Raw genomic sequence first — 16,946 nt, forward strand, 5'->3', positions numbered from 1 at the left:
GGGGGGGAGCGGGCGCCGGGCCGGGCCGGGCCGGGGGGGGGCGGTCAGGCCTCGGGGGGCAGCGTCCCGCTCCCGGGGGCGACGCGGAGGGAACCGCCGGAGGGGCCTCCTCCCTTTGGGGACAGGGCGGGAGAGTGCGGCCGGTGTGTCCCGCCGGCGGCGAGCAGGGAACCCGCGGGTGCGCGGAGAGCAGGTGCCCGGCCGCCCGCCGGGGAAGGAGGGGCGCCGGCCGAGCGGTCTCCTGGGAACAGCGCCAGTGCCGCGGAGCTCAGCGCAGGCAGCGAGGTGCCTGTGGAGGGGGGAATCGCTGCTTCTGCCCCCGCAGCGCGACTTCCTGGGCTGACGGCCTGGGCAAAGGGCTGGGCTGCGAGAGGTCTAGGAAGCCGCGGGCGCGGGATTGTGGAATGAGGAAGGAGGCTACCAAATCTTCCTTCCCGCACACCTGTGCTTTGGATTGATACGCGTCTGGTTTCAGTGCAGTTGTTGTCCACCTATACTTGGTTTGTATTTTTTGGTAGAAAAAGCAGGATTTTTTTGATGGGAAGAGTTCCTCTCCAAAGAAATGCTCAAGCATTGGTTTAGGTTTTGTTTTTTTTTTTAAGTGGAAAAGTATAATCTGTGCTTAGTCGATGGGAAACTGCAGCACCTCACAGTAATTTTCGATGCATGCAACATTATGTACAACTTGTGCGAATATTTTCATTTTAGAAGCATGTGAATTTATAAAGCACCTAGCAATAAATGTTGCTTAGCAAAAGACCTTTCTCATGCATTGCACAGCTAACTATGTTTTTTTCTCCATTTTGACTTAAATTATTCTGATGTGTTGCCTGACTGTTAAGGACATGGTGGTAGAGATCAATTTCATTGCTATTTATGCAGCTCTCAGGGGATATTTAGGTCCTGTTTCATCCTGGGGCCTCAGAGCTTCCCCCTCATTTCCTAAGTAAGGGATACAAGAAAGAGCTAGCTGTGTATATAGTTTTAACCACATTTCTCATTGTTGATTCATCAAATCTTAAAGTGATTACAGAATGATACTGGGATAAATATGGGTAAAATTAGAGTTATGTTCTGCATTCTGTAAATTTCAAAATCTCAGATTTGATGGTTGGCTGGTTGTGGGTTTTTGTTTTTTTGTTTTTTGGTTTTTTTTCGTTGGTTAGTTGGTTGGGGTTTTTTTGTTGAATGTGTTTCCCCTTTAAACAAGCTCAGAAAGTTACATGGTTCAAAGATTGTGTGAAAGTATTAATTTTAGAGGTGGTTGAGTTGTTTATTTTTGGGCATTTGGGAATGAGGCAAGCTCCAGTATCATATATTCCTATTGCATGGATGTTCCCTAAGTTTCCATTGGCTTGGGAAGGTGACTTTAACACGCTGTTGTAGCAGAGTGAGAGCAGTAATTTAGATTGACACGTTAAAAAGCTTGTCACCAGGACTGCACAGAGGCACAGCAGGAACAGGAGGGATTCAGTCTCATCAGAGGAAGCAGCCCCTGGTTCTGTCACTGGAGAGCCACCAGCCCCACGGCCCAGGTGTGACGTGAGCAAGAAAAGTCACCAGGAAGGCTGTCTCAAGCAGCTCACAAGATTGAGGGGGCTAACTGCCTAGAAAATAAGGGACATATTATGGGGTTCAGGAGCCAAGTATCTTGTGACTGTACAGAATTTATGGGGTGCTCAAGGGTGAGTCTAAAGGAAGGAAACAAGTACAGGAAAATAAAAGGATAAGATAAGAAGCCTGCTCAGTTGGAAACAAGTGGCTGGTCAGCATGTTTGACTGTTCCCTGCCTTTGCTCATTAAGCTGCACTTCCAGCTGTTTTCCTGGACAAGAGGACTTTGTGCTGCATTTATGTGTGCATACTGAGCTCTAAGTGGCAGCGATTGGAGACACACAGTAAGTAGCACATACAATAAGTAGGGACTTGTGTCTGATGTGCCAGCAACTGGAGACACTGGAGTGAGTGAGGGTCTAAATGCCAGCAGCTGGAGTGGAGACCATAAGTCACAGAGGCTGGTGTGTTGGGAGTGCTCATAATGGGGACACTGGGGTGCAAGGGTATTGTCTTGGCAAGTATGCCAGTGTGTGATTGCTAGTGAATGTCACTCAGGGCTACCTAGTGAGTGGAATTAAGAGGCTTGGGAGCCAGGTTTTGAGGCAACTGAAAGTGTGGGACAAGTGCTAGTAAGATCAAATAATCTTCAATTTGAGAACAGAGTAGGGCTCTGGGGACGCTGAGGATCTAGGGTTGGTTCCTGAATAGATTGAGGGTCTGAGGTCAGTTACTGGAGGTATCCACCTTGTACGTATGTGTGTATTACCCACTAACAAACTTTTGTGCTTGTCAGCTAAGGCGATGAGCAGCACAAGGCCAGACCATGACTGTGTTTGCATGAACACCTCTTTTAGCTGTGTTGATCTGTGTGGTCAGCCATGTGTATATCCATCTTTGCATGCATAACTATGGGAATACATCCTCAGCCTGGCTGGACCTGGGGACATGGAGTTGCAGCAGCCTTGTCTTCAGTGGGCTGCCAGGTTCAGCAGTTTTTCTGTAAGCTTGAAGATGTAGAAACCATGGATTCACAAAACTTAAATTTGGAGCCAAATCTAAAATGACTGTTATGTTGTGACAGAATTAAGTTTTCTGTCCAGTTTACTGTTGGAGTTTATAAACATATAGATACACACTCACACACATTTGTAGTTATCCAGTCTGTTGGTATAAAATTGATAGAATGATAAGCAGATTATTTTAGATTGAAAACTGTAACTAGAGGCATTTCATATTAATATAAAGCGCAACTACCTACCTACTCTGAGAAATCCTCTTTGTGTGTGGAGTACTGCCAAATCAGCTTCTGACTGACAGAGCATCTAATGTGATGAATGCACTTTTTTATTTTTTAGCATTTCCAATACATTTAATTTTTTTCTAAAGAATCCCATTTAACTTAATTCCATGGTTAAATAAGCTGCAGCTATTTTCAGTTGGTTTTCTTTTTTTTTCTCTCCAAGCAAGAGTAATGAGTTGTTAGAGCAGATAACTGAAATCATATGGCAGAGAGACATCTAATATTGAAAAGTAGAACAATGGAGAAAGTGCTGTAGCTACACTGTGTGCATGCATGGGTTTTTATTTTTTTCCTCCTTTTAATATGCTGAAGGAAGGCATTGTTTTATTGTGGCCATCTCCCTTTGTGTATTGCAAATTTTGAGGGGACCTTGTGGAAAGCAAACCCAAAAAACTAATAATTTTATTACAATGGATCTTTTGCATTCTCAAAGGCTGCTCAAAATCCTCGTGTTTTCTTCTCAATTTAGTGCATTAAAGAATAGAAGTAAAGCTGGAAACCAAGTAATTTTTTCAAGGCCTGGATCACAGATTCTACAGTCAATTTTATGCTTTGAGATGTGCTGTCTAAAGGCAATCATTCATCTCCACCAAGATGTAGCACTAAAGTGAGGGAAGACAATATGCGATTAACAAATTGTATAATGTGTTTTCAGAGCTCCTTATCAATCACAGTTATAATCATGTGAATTTTATACAGCCTTTACATTTCTTGATTTTTATTTTGTGCGTCAAGCTGTGGTTTCAGTTTTATTTCTTTTTCATAGCAGTGCAGAAAGAAAAGCATTATCACGTTGGAGCCACTTCACTCTCAAATGATCTTAAATCTGCACGTATGCAGTAAATCTGATGGATTTCTGAAAGTGCCAGCCTAGCAACGTGCACACTTGCATTCCCTCCTCTCTACTTTTCCTTCAGGAGGGTGAAAGGACAGACAGACAGCTGGACTTTTGCATGCATGTTACTGCACAGTGATTCATTCTTGCTTGCTTGGGGACAGCCTGTTTCCGATAGACCGTACAGCCAATGACAGAAGGGGGGAGCGGGCTAAACGAGTTGTTTTGGTGGCTGCAGCTCTGCTCTGATCGATGGTTTTCGTTGATGCTCTGTACTTTCCATAATTTTCTTTTTTTGGCTCCCTAATGCACTTAGTTGGGTTCTGCCCGCTGTCATTAATAATGATCCTAAGGGAGGGAACATCATCGACTTGTTTGCAAGGCTCTGGCTTGAGTCCAGTATATATTTAGCAGTCAATGTTTTTGTAGTTTTGTCATGAGTTATTAGAAAATATCTCCACTCTTTGCAAAGATGAAAAAACCTCAGGCCTCAGAAATTGGTTTTCACGTGTTTAATATATTAAAATTCATACTTGTTTTGGATGTATAAAGCTCCCTTTATGCAGATGTACATGCTGATTTGGTTTAATAAAAAATGGTCACTCAAATCCTTTAGTTTCTGAGGAGTAAGGGTGTGGCTGAAATGCAGGGGTTTTTTTATTACTGGAATACAAGTTTTTGAAGTGTAAAAGAGGCCTTAAGGCTGATGCGCTTTCTTCTCTTCATTTTAAAAATGGGTGTTTCTGTATGAAAATTCAGATGTCATCTTACTCTTTCTTCTGAAAGTCTATCCTCACTACTTCCTAAAAGTTTTAAGGAAAACTGCCCTAATTTGGGAGTAGATTTGCTTTTATAATCTTCAAAATCTACTTATGATTGACATCTGCTAAAGAATTCCTGTAATATACTTACTCCTGGAATTTTAAGAACACCTCATGATCATGCTGTATCTTGACCTGTAAATTGCTATAGATCATCATCTTTTAGCTCGTAGAAGATTTAGGTATTACATTTTAAAGCGCAGTTTCGTGGGATGAAGAGAATAAAAAAGTCAACATATATTGCAGTTTTATAAAGCTACTGCACTTCAATGTATACATTCTTATATTAATGTCATATAAATATAATGAGTATTTTTTTTATGTACAGCCACTACTGTGATTTATTACTGTCCTTTCTAATTTTAAGATAAAGAATATATGGTAGGCCTTTTGCACTAAACTTATCAATGGATGTACAATGGATGTGCTTAAACTTCTGTGCGAGCTCACGGGAGCTGAATCTGTGCTAGAACTGAGTTTGCTGCTTTCAGAGATTTAGTCCTTGATTTTTTTGGATTTGATTTCTGTGTTAAGCTTTAAGCTTAGTGTATTTTTCATTTGGTTTTTACAGTGTCTTACCTTCAGGAGATGGCCTCTTCTAAGTCTTTGATGAACCTTCTAACCTTCACTTTTGGATCAGCAATAGGATTTTTCATCTGCTATCTTCTGTTTAGCATTATACTAGAAGAACAAGTTAAGATCCAGCCTCATGTTCTTCACAACGATCCACATGGTCAACACTCAGCAGATATTGATAACAATCAGTTGCAAGGACAAATGAATTTCAATGCAGATGCTGGACAGCATAAAGGTATTTTGTTACACCTAGCTAATGAGATAAAGTGTTCCCTTTTCATGCATTGCAAAATGCTGCTTTCTTCACTGCCAAGGATTTGTATGAATAATTTTCTTTTCCTTTCCCCATGTTCAGGTTGTATCTAAAATAACTTTGTTCTCTTGAGGTTCTACTGAACCTTGTTTTCTTTGTTCACATTTTTATTACAGTAGTGATTTTTTTTTTCCTGCGAGTCCAACTGTTTTCCAGCTTCTGTATCCAGACTTGTTTGTAGCAGTGACTTCTGAAATGAGATACTGATGTCAAATGACAGTTTTACCAAGCAGATATATTTGCTGGCATTATAGATATGGCTGAATTGCTTTTTAGCCATAAGGAACTAATTTTGCACCACTTCTAATTTTTGATCTAGCCTCTAAGATAAATCTATAAAATAACCCCTCACTTTTTGATGTGATTAGTAAAACATGGAATTGGGGCCGGGAGGGAGGATGGAGGGAGTCGCTGTGGGCATGGCTTGCCAAGCTGATTATGCAGCAGTCCAAGCACACTTTGCTGTTTGCAGTCAAAGCCAGAGAAATTCTCTTGCACTCTGATTATTTTTATTTTTCCAGAGAAGGTAGACCCTTCAGATACTTCAGGACTACTTTTACATTTGACATATCTCATTAAATAAGTTCATTCTAGATCCTAAATACAGATAATTTTTGAGTAGGGACAGCTTGGATGAGAAAAATTGCACTGTAATGCATATGCTGAAGATGTTAGTAAATAGTTGGTTATTTAAACATATTTAAACTCCGAACTTTGTAAGAGGAGTTTGTGAGTGTTTCACATTGCTAAAAATGTGAGTAGCACATTGTTACAAAGAAATCTGATCTGTAGTTGCATAAAGTGTAAGCAGGAATATTTTATGATACCAGTTATGCAGATCTTACTCTCCATGGAATATTCTTTTACATGAGTTAAAATCTTTCTGTATGTATCAAGTGAAAATGTTTCTTTGAGGGAAATGAATGCTTTGGCAGCTTGAAAAATGTTATATTACACACCTCAGGTAACTGTGTTTATTCTGCTGGACTGTCTGCAAATAAAAACATTTTACCACAACAGTAATATTAGTTTCATAGTATCCTAAATTATTTAATCTGTTTGGGGGTTTTTTTACAAATAAGATTTAATTTGGTTTGGTAATAAATTATTTCTGGCTTACCATCTGCTTTGTTCTTGAGAAATATGTTGCTGTTTTAGAAATATTCATTAGGCTTTGTTAGTTAATGTGAATATATGTAAAAAAGCTTATTAGCTTTTTGGCCTTTCTGTGTTGTAATCGTTAAGTAGTGTTCACTGTGAATAGCAAAAATATTTTAAATTTTCCTTAGTCCTCCAAACACCATAAAGAGGTTGCTTCTGAAAAGCTTTTATATAGAAATCAAGGTTTGCTAAAGCCACACTTCCCTGAACAGATACTCATTTTGATGTGACTCTTATGCTGTCCTTTATCCTGTGAAGTTGAAGTAGCTTTAAGAATCTTAGTGTCTTGGTTTTTGGTCTTGCTCATTTCCTTCTGAAATCTAACACTGAGTTCATTAACTGGTATATTTGGAATCAAAAGCCTCTTTTCTGTCTACATGTTTTTTCTGTTCTGGAAACAGAATATCTGGGGGGAGATTGCTCCTAGTTTGTTTTGCAATCAAGTCTAATACTGTTTTGCAACTTTTCTCTTTTTTTAGATGAGGATAAAAATATTGCAGAGGGGCTGTATCAGAAGGTGAAAATACTCTGTTGGGTCATGACTGGACCTCAAAATCTAGAAAAGAAAGCCAAGCATGTTAAGGCCACTTGGGCTCAACGCTGTAATAAAGTACTTTTTATGAGCTCTGAAGAAAATAAAGACTTCCCAACTGTGGGCCTAGAAACCAAAGAAGGCAGAGACCAACTGTACTGGAAGACTATTAAAGCTTTTCAATATGTATATGACCATTATTTTGATGATGCTGATTGGTTTATGAAAGCAGATGATGATACATATGTTATATTGGACAATTTGAGATGGCTTCTTTCAAAATACAGTCCAGAACAACCAATATACTTTGGAAGAAGATTTAAGCCTTATGTGAAGCAGGGCTACATGAGTGGAGGAGCAGGGTATGTTCTGAGCAAAGAAGCTCTGAAGAGATTTGTTGCTGCATTTAAAACGAATAAATGCTCTCATAGTTCCTCTATTGAAGATCTAGCACTAGGAAAATGCATGGAGATCATTAATGTGGAAGCAGGAGATTCTAGGGATACAAGTGGTAGAGAAACCTTTCATCCCTTTGTTCCAGAACATCACTTAATCAGAGGATATCTACCAAAAACATTCTGGTACTGGAATTACAATTACTATCCTGCTGTAGAGGTAAGTCCTTAGGAACCTGGTACTCGTTTTGTGAAGTGTATCTTAGGATCTGTGTGAGCGTGTGATGTGTTAATTAGCAGTTTAATAGCAGCTCAATATATTCTAGAAATAAAGATTTTTTTTGTGACATCCTCTGATACACATGTGTGTGGATGTGTTAAATACACTAATCAACTAAAGTTGATGCTAAAAAGTTAATGTTCCAGAAGAGGTAATGAATCCTAAACTATTATTGCTGTTTTGCTGTGTTTTATGGACAGCAAAAAATTGTGAAACTTTTTTGACACGTTTGTCAAGTGTCACCACCAGTATTGTCCTTGCAAAGTTACTGTTCTGTTCCCCCATATCTCACACAAAGTGTTCCTAGCTTCTCAACCCAACTTGAACTCTGCACTGCACTACCTGCCCTGCCCTCACTTTTTTATTGATTGTTAAAATGTACATGTAAGTGAATTACATTTAAAAATTGCAGAAGAATAAACATTGCCTGGTACAGAAATAAAAACATGACTCCAACAAGGAAATATGATCAGATTTCCTTGTATAGTTGTATTGGACTCCACTCCCTTCTGTAGAAATTAAGGCAACCATAAGAGTTGGCAAAACTTTTTAAAATTCTTTTGTTGTAGCATGAAAAATAGCATTTACAAATGGAAACATTCTTACAGGAAGAACTTCAGGATTCTCCTTTATGTTCCACATCTGAAATGTCCAGGGTCAAAAAAAAAAAAAGCGTGGGTGGGGGAGCAGTTATTTTTTTCAGAGAGGTTCGAGATCAGCATAGGTGGAAAAATTCAAGGACAGGATTTGGGATTTTTTACCCATTAAAGCTGAAAAAAAGAGAGTCTAGTTTTTTTAGTGGATTCTTTTCATTGGAAAGCAGCATCTATTTTTATACTTGTATTCAGGAGCTAGAGCATTTCTGTAGCTTAAACCAGATGATATACTGTAGTGTGCCAGGATGCAGCAGCTTTAGCTATGGCTGCAGTGTACAGGTAGCTGAGCTGTGGACAGTTCCATCTGTAACTGATCCATAATGGAAGTCACTGATTTGATTTGTCCTGTCATATTTGTCTCGTATCAGAGCCTTTGACATTGATGAGGGCAGATAGTTTTTTCACTGGCTTGATCACAGAAGCAAAAGACTTTGTCAGCTTTATTTTGAAAAGATGCTGTGGCAGATATGTCTGGTACATTTTGCTTGCTTAACATTAAGTTTTGAAGTATATATGTAACTGATGATAGTGAATTTCCTACCATTAAATCAAGTATTTCTTTGAATTCTCCCTGAATCCATGGTCCAGGGCATGCTTTGCAGTTCTTCATGATTATTTTGCCTTGTTTTGTTTTTCAGGGTCCTGGATGCTGCTCCGATCTAGCAGTTTCATTCCATTATGTTGATTCTGTGACTATGTATCATTTGGAATATTTGATTTATCATCTTCGTCCATATGGGTATTTGTATCGGTACAATCCTGATTTGTCAAAGAATCCAGAAGAGCAGAGCAAAAATGAAGTACTGGAGGATAATGAAAAGCTAAAGCAAAAAGTTTCTGAGAGATAATTAGACTTTGAAGAAACCAAAAAAGAAGCCAGTACAATGAGTAAGCGTCTCCTCAAACTCGTGCATGAAGCTTGTGGACTGAAATTACTCCTGGCAATACTTATTTCAAAAATCAAGTTGGCAGTACTTCCTGTCACACTGTGTTCAATAGAGTCTGGTGCTGGCTCTGACTGTTTGGGAGAGTGTTACCTTGGAGCCCTGCTTACAAAGATTTGGGGCCCTAAAGCTGTGAAATAGGAGATTGTTCTGTCAGACTAATACCTGGAAGAATTTGTATAAAAAAACATAGTAGGTGGGTTCACAGATAATCATACAGTATATCTGTTCCTTTTTCTGTTATCCTCTGTTTCCTCTCTGTTCAGTCAGTTTTAATACTCGAAATTGGATGCTGCCCAGTCAAACACTTCATTATGGCTTTCTCTAGTGTTACCAACATCTTGAAGATACGTTGTGTATCTTACCCTAAAAGGAAGGGAGAGGCACAATAGTAAGAGTCTCAAGTCTGCTTTGCCTTAACAACAGACTGGTTATTATGAATAGGCAAAAATTCAGACACAAGATTAATCTGAGTTGTTTCAGAAATGGTATTCACTGCTATGAGTTATTTTTAAAAATTTTAAGTCTCTGTTGTACAAAACCATATGAAGTTGGATCACAACTGTTTTAAGGAGAAACCTAGAAACAGTTGCTGTTGTTTAAGTTGCTGAGGTGATGCAAGCTGCTTATATATTTGCCTGTGGCTTTATTTTTTTTCTCTTATTAACTCATCCTGTTGGTTGAATGGAGATAAAAATTAATCTGAGTATTTCTCAACATAAGGTAGATGCTTTTTGGAATAGAAGTCTGTCTTCCATCCCACATTCTAGGTAAACCAGAAAGAATAGTATCTTAGCAAAGTTACAGTGGCATTGTAACAGCCTGGTTTCAGCCACTATTATAATTAGTTTGTTTCTGTTTAATTTTCACATCGCTGTACTTAGAGATTAAAATTTTCAGATACAAACAAGTCCTCTTCTAAAACTGCAGGAAAGCCAGTTTATTTATTTGGCTGAAGTACTTAATTGCACTTTTCTGAACATTTTTTTTCTCCACTTAAAAATTTCTTCTGTATCTGCTTCTTGTACCCTTTTTCAGTACAAAGTGGTAAATGATCATTATTTTGCTCTTTCTGAAGCTGAAGCATATAGTAATTCAGGTAAGCCAGCCTGAATGTAGGAATCTTTCAAAGTGCATTAACTTTCTCCACTACTTCGTAAGTATCTCTGCCTCTTAACTGGAAACACTTTCTTGGTGTGGGACAAAATAGGTGTTTTAATTACTGAATTTTTTCAGAGGCCAAACCTATGTTTTATAGAGTTAACATAAAACTTCCTGGTTTTCTCCTTTTCAAATTGAGTGAATAGCAGTATGGGGGGATGGGATTAAGCATGACATGTAATGTGTTTTTATTCCACACTTGAACAGAAGTTTCTTCATGTTTTTATTACTTTTCACCTTCATCATATTGATGAATTTGGACATAACCTAAATACCTCCAGTCATTGTTTTGGGAAGGGCACATACTGGTAGCAGACAGCCTTAATTACTACTGCTGTCCTTCAGGATGTTCCTGGAAGAAGGTGTTACCATAAAGTACTGGAATTTTTTTTTCAAAGGTAGTTCTAGTACAGATTGAGGTTCTATCTGTTGTCCAACAGTAAAGTCATGACTTCCTTTCTGACCATTGCTCTGCAACAATGGTAATTACTGAAACAGCTCATGGTGTTGAAATGCTGCATACATCATCTCTGCCTGAATGTAGGCTGAATTCATATAGTATTAATTAAACAAATAGTTCTTGCAGGGTTAAATCTATTGGTCTTTCAGAAGCAGGACTGCCTCTGAAGTACTGATAGGGACATGAGCTTTATTTTATGTTCATTGACTTTAGCAGAAAATTATAACTGCATTGGTTTAAAAAAGGAAGAAGTTTCCAGTTTGCTCTAGTCAGAGGGATGCTTGTCCACAGGACAGTGGATGTTACCATGCTGAGAGGGGCTTCCTTTTGTGAGCTAAGTGTTTATCCCATGTGCAGCACAAACCAATCGTATCGTGAAATCCATATGGAATTGGTAACTCCAGTGGCATTGTTCAAACATGCAGTTAAAATATTAAGAATACTTAAGGAAGGTATAAAATTAAATCAAGATCCCAACCTAATCTCTTTGTAAATTCAACCCATGTAGAAGAGCTACTGAACTACTGTACAGTTCCTTTATTCCTGATTTCTTTCTCAGTTCATCCGTGGGGATTAAAATATTTTCTACCACAACAGGCAGAACTAATCCTACATATTTTCTGCAGATTTTTGTCATATGTTTACCTTTTGCTGCCTTATGAAACAACATCATTTTCTTTTCACATTCGTTACTATCCTGACTATCCTGACTCTGGCTTTGCAGTTACATCCTGCATAAGTCTTAGATGGACAGGAGGAAGCAGGTAGTGGGATGTTTGAGCTTCACACAGGTTGTTTGCTGAGGTTGCAAGGTAAACCAGCCACTGTTGAGCTTGTGGTGAAGCCTTTTCTCAGCAGCAGTTGTAATTCTTATCTGTAGCCCAGCTAGGGCTTGTAAATTTAGCAGAGCAGGACAGGAATATCCCTTTCCACAAAACATGCAGGACCTCAGAGAGACTGGAAAAATAAAGAGACAAGTTCCATTTCTGAAGGGAATAAGGTTAAGGACATACTACCTTGTGGTAAGTGGGTGTCCTGTCTGGAGAAATGAGTAGCCTTTTCTTGAAATGTCCATTCTTGCTTTGTTTTAAAGTGTCCTTGTGCATAGGTCTGAATCTATTTCTTTTGCCTTTTTAACAGCTCTACAAAGAATTTTGTTTCCTTCCAGACAAGGTAGAAAAGTATCGGGTTTTACATTCTGTGATTATAACAGAGGCCTGTTGTTCGCTGTTGAACTGTATTGCCATAACCATGAGCTGATACCTCTGGAATAATTGGTTTCTATCTCACTGCCTTCAGAAGCCTCAGTAGACAAGATTGGAATGTGAACAGTTAGTATAATTTTCATGTACAATACTATGCTACTATTAGTAGTTTGTTATTTCACTCTCAGATCTTTGTGCTTTGAGAAAGTATTTATTGAGTTTGAGCATTTTTGCGGCCCAAGGAAGGCTGTATTTCAGGTGGAGAGACTTTCTGAAGCACAACAACATGGACTCACTTAGGCCGTGCAGGTTATTGCTCTGTGGTTTGGTTTTGTTTCTAAGAGAGATTTCTTCATTTTTTAAGAACTAAAAGCTTCTGTTGGCACTGTAGTGATTTAAATGATCCATTTAAAAATTTGTAACTGTTTTCTTGAATTACTAGGCAGTGGATGTGGAAATGTCTCTTAGTGTGACAGAGTAACATTTTAACCTTGTATTAAATGCTTTTCAGTTCACAAAGATTGAGAATGCCAAGAAGTTACCTCCTGATCACTGTTCTTAATCAGAGGAGAATATTAATCTTGGTTTGCAGAAAAAGACCAATTTTAATGTTCTTTCACTCCCAATTCATTTTTGCAGTCTGTATTGGTCTTGTTTAAGAGTTTACACACTGATGATGTTAATACCTGTTCTCATTTTGCGGAAGCTCTTTTCCCGGTACCTTTTGCCTTTAAGGACACTTTGTTTTGCTTTGGTGGGGGTGTATATTAAAAATTACTTCTTCTTCACATGTTGCCATTTGTTCTGTTTTGCTTCCAGAATTATAAATTTCAGTGAGTAGCTGATAGAGTAGCTCTTACGAACAGTTTGTTATCTGAGCAGAGTGTTTTGCCTTTGTACGACAGAAAAGTGTGGGTTATTTCTCTGCTGTACCTGCTACATAGTGCACGCACAGATGAAAATGGATTCCTCAATACAGGACCACTGGGAAAGGTCCTTTTTCTGTCAAGAAATTGTCTGTGGAACTCTAAAAGTGTAATTTGCTTTGTTCTACCATACTGTATTTAAAATACTCCACAAATGTTATTAATAGTCTAAAAGAATTGAATCTTGCTGCTGGACAGTATACTCCACTTAAAACCTGTGAATGTTTCACTTTGCAGTTATGGGTAGCTGTGTTCCTAACGGTAGATAAAAGTTGGTGACTTGTCTGGAATGATCACCATAAGGATTTGTTTCTTAAATATCTTCTTTGAAGTGCCTTTGACCAATTTTTAGCATCAAAATTAAGTTGAGAATTGAATAAATAAAATAAGTTATCTCATACACAGTTCATGTCTGTCTTCATTTCCCCTCCTGCATGCTAGCTGTGTGGTATAGCAGCACAGTTTAGCCTAATAAAAACATTTTTACTTTTTTTTTTGGGTGGGTACAGGAAATTAAAAAAGATTCTCACACTTGCTATGATTCTGTGATTCTATATTTATGCTATTAACAAATAGCAAGCTACCTTCAAAACAAAGATAGTAATTTTTTTAAGTGTTAAATAAGTATTTTTTAAGTGCTAGTCCCAGATTCACATAAGCAGGCAGTTGTTTCTCCGTTGTCCTGATTTTTCAGTGTCTCCATGTTACTACAGAGTCCTGAGTGAACTGACTACAGCTGATACCTCAAAGATAAAGCAAAACTGTTGAAAATTAACCACCTTTTTAAAAATGATTTATTTTTTCAGTGAGCCTCTTATTAGGATTTAAATGTTGTGCTTTCTAACCTAGATGTTCATGCAGAATAGTATTCAGCAGTAAAGAATATCACACTTTGGCAGTTGGGAGGTGTCTTGACATCCAGAATGCTGGTTATTGGATAAGGTGTAGACACAAGCACAGTACAACTGTGTGTTGTTACCTTAAGCACTGCAATAGACCCTGCTAATACTATTAACCTGAATCAATTAGCTGTTTCATTTCAAAGTACAGGAAGTGGGTGACAACCAATTAAACTGTGCTCAAAAGCTGGGATATTTCAGCTAAGGAACAAGAGCCAGTTGAATAGATGATAAAAGCTCCTCTTGAGTTTCAGGCACAGGTTATGTTTTTATGTGGTACTGCTGTAACTTTCAAACTCTCAGGATCAAACTACCCCCCAGTGCATTGCAGGGCAGAGCAAAAGCTATAGCTTCTGCTCTGGACAAAGAGTGTTTTGCAAGTGTGGGTTTGCTTTGCTTGCTTTTTTTGTTTTTATATTCATATGTAACAGACACCACCTATTTGATTACCAGAAGCTGTAGACACAGTCAAATATCTTTCACAGTGAACTCCTGTAGCCAGCTTACTTACCGAAAGCTTAACTGGCTCAAGAGAATTTTCCTAGAGTTCTTCCCTGTGCACTAGTGCCAACTAAAAGGTGATTTAAGTAAACATCTTACACCCCGGAACTGCTAAGTTTGTTCTAAGCTGCAAGGAAGATAAGCCTGTGTATTGTTCATCCTGGCTCTTGCTGCAGAATGTTTAGCAGCCTTTCTTCCCTTCTGACAGTTTCACCTTCATGAGGCACTCCCGTGAGTTCCAGAAATTTGGTGATGAGGGGCTTATTCTGACAACTATATGAGGAGTAAGTGAGAAAATCAGAGCCCTGCAGTGAACACTCATTGTTCCACACATAAAGAAGTTTAACATAGACTTGGGAAAACAGATGGATCGTGGGATCTCACTTTTAGGTTAGGATGATATTTGGCATTTATAAAGGAAAATATGTCATTCAGAAATGTAACCTGAGCTCTTCATTTTTTCAGCTTTCTAATATATATTCCTGTAAGACTGCTTAAAACACCAATAAAAATAAACTGTAAAGATGCTCTCATCACTGGTTAGTAAAAAAACATGGCAGGAAGGCTACTTTCATGTATGCTTTTGTTAACACTGGAATTTGGATCTGATGTGGTTTTGAGCTGTGACCCACAGGCTCTCCTTTTAGCTCTTCAGACTCCCTCAGCCCAGTTCTGTTGTGTATAACACTCCACCTTTGTGGTGAAAGTACAAGAGAGAAGTACAGCCCCTTCTTTCCTTCCTCCCCCAAAAATGCTTTTCTATTTTATTTGGGAGGCTGAAGCCTCAAGTGCCAGAGTCTGCACTGTACTGACCAAAATGTCACACCTCAGTGTCCCAGTTCTGCCTGGGGCTTCTCATGTGTTACACAGCTCTGGGGGTGAGAAAGTGTCAATTCTTTTGCCATATCTAAGGTGTAACCTTCTTTGGAGGTGCAATATGTCTTTTAAACCTTCCCATTTTCTTCCCTTCCTCTTTTTTTCCTTTCCTTTTCCTGTCAGTAATTCCACCACCTGCTCTGCAAAGTGCCTTTTGAGGAGTATGTGGTACCAGCTGGAGCACTGTCATGTTCACACTCCAGAGTGGCGGCAGCTCTGCAGGCCTGTACGTGAGATGGTACGATGCTTTCAGTAAACTTATGGACTTAGACCAGGTTTTAAAATCAGCCTAAAGCTGATCACTTCCAAAGCAAGAGCTGGAACCAGGTTTTATCATTTCGAGATGGGGTTTTCACAGTAATGGTTTTTAAATAAGAAGTTGATGTGAGCAGCTTGCTTATTTCCTCTAAATTAAACTCTAAAACTTTACTTGAGTAGGTATGCAAGTTTGCAGTACTATTCTGGAGTTGTACAAAACCAAACTGGTTTGTATGTGTGTGTGTGTGTGTGTAGCCATCACTTTGGCATCTTAGAGCCAAAAAGGCTGCTTTGCTGCTTTGAATTTCTAACCTGGTTTCCAGCAATGCCTTGCCTTCTGATTCTTTTCTGCTCTTAGGATAAGATCCTAACTGACTGCAAGGAAAGGAGCTTGGTCAATAGCTTCAATCACGTGAAGAACCAGATCAGCCTCCTGGTGCTGCTGTTTCCTAGTTCCATCCTGAGTTTTCAGTGTTCTCCAACAGCTGCTGTATCCTGCATGATCTCAGGTAGTCAAGGTTTTCACCCTTCTTCCTCTGTCTAAGGACCGATCAGAAAGACTTAGATATTAATGTGCATGAGTACCCTACAGCTTTAAAACCTCAGACTACTAATTTTTTTCTTTTTTTTTTTCACTGTCCCACATGAATTGTTAACTGGGAATCACCCTAACGTTGTGCTCTTAAGTGCTGTCATGCTGCTCCCTGCCCCTGGAGATGGAGAGTCTAAGACAAATGTTAACTTAGGGCCAAATCCTGAGTACTTGGTAGAAATCAAAACAAATAGATATGTCTCTAATTTTTTTTAATCAATGTTTTATTAATCAAGTTACACTAAATATGGTAATACTGTTATATGTCTGTTCTCTGACTGTTCTCTCTCAAGTGGAGGATGTGGCTGTAAACTGGAGGCCATATTCGTCCTAGATTTGTAGTCCAGGTGAGCACTCTGCAGGGATTAATCATAAATCATATGAAAATCACAGCTGAGGATCTGAAATTTTTCCTAGCACAGAAGAGTGCTTCACCAGCATTTGAACACTTACCATTGGAAACAGCAGGCTTCACATATTCCACTGTAGATTCTGTTGAAATCCTAGTGAAATATGGTTAGTGTTTCAAGGACAGGTAGGGTAATCAAATCTAAACCAAATTTTCAAACACGGTTTAGAAAACCAAACTCTCCTGTTCCGAAGCTGGCAGTGCTTCCATGGGATCAAGGAAGCTTTTGTTCCTACTTGTCAATGCTACCACGTTTTTTAGCAGAGAATAGGCGGTGTCTGTTTACCAAG

General features: G+C 38.9%; 1 protein-coding gene across 3 annotated transcripts in view; it reads left to right on the forward strand.

Annotated features, from left to right (window-relative positions):
* The window catches only part of C1GALT1 (core 1 synthase, glycoprotein-N-acetylgalactosamine 3-beta-galactosyltransferase 1), a 14,680-nt gene extending 1,159 nt beyond the window's left edge, over positions 1-13,521 (forward strand). Inside the window, exons 1-4 of one of the 3 annotated variants that reach the window (XM_027639047.1) lie at positions 1,875-1,897; positions 5,084-5,323; positions 7,042-7,709; positions 9,064-13,521. In XM_027639047.1, the coding sequence (XP_027494848.1) occupies position 1,897; positions 5,084-5,323; positions 7,042-7,709; positions 9,064-9,273 (1,119 nt within the window). In that variant the 5' untranslated portion in view covers positions 1,875-1,896 and the 3' untranslated portion in view covers positions 9,274-13,521. Of the gene's footprint in view, positions 1-1,874; positions 1,898-3,941; positions 3,964-5,083; positions 5,324-7,041; positions 7,710-9,063 lie in introns of those variants that run through there. The other 2 variants (XM_027639046.1, XM_027639048.1) reach the window with 2 other exon arrangements.
* The last annotated feature ends 3,425 nt before the right edge of the window (positions 13,522-16,946 follow it).

The sequence above is a fragment of the Corapipo altera genome, unplaced genomic scaffold (genome assembly GCF_003945725.1).
Source record: "Corapipo altera isolate COAL_440 unplaced genomic scaffold, ASM394572v1 44, whole genome shotgun sequence".
Taxonomy (NCBI): domain Eukaryota; kingdom Metazoa; phylum Chordata; class Aves; order Passeriformes; family Pipridae; genus Corapipo; species Corapipo altera.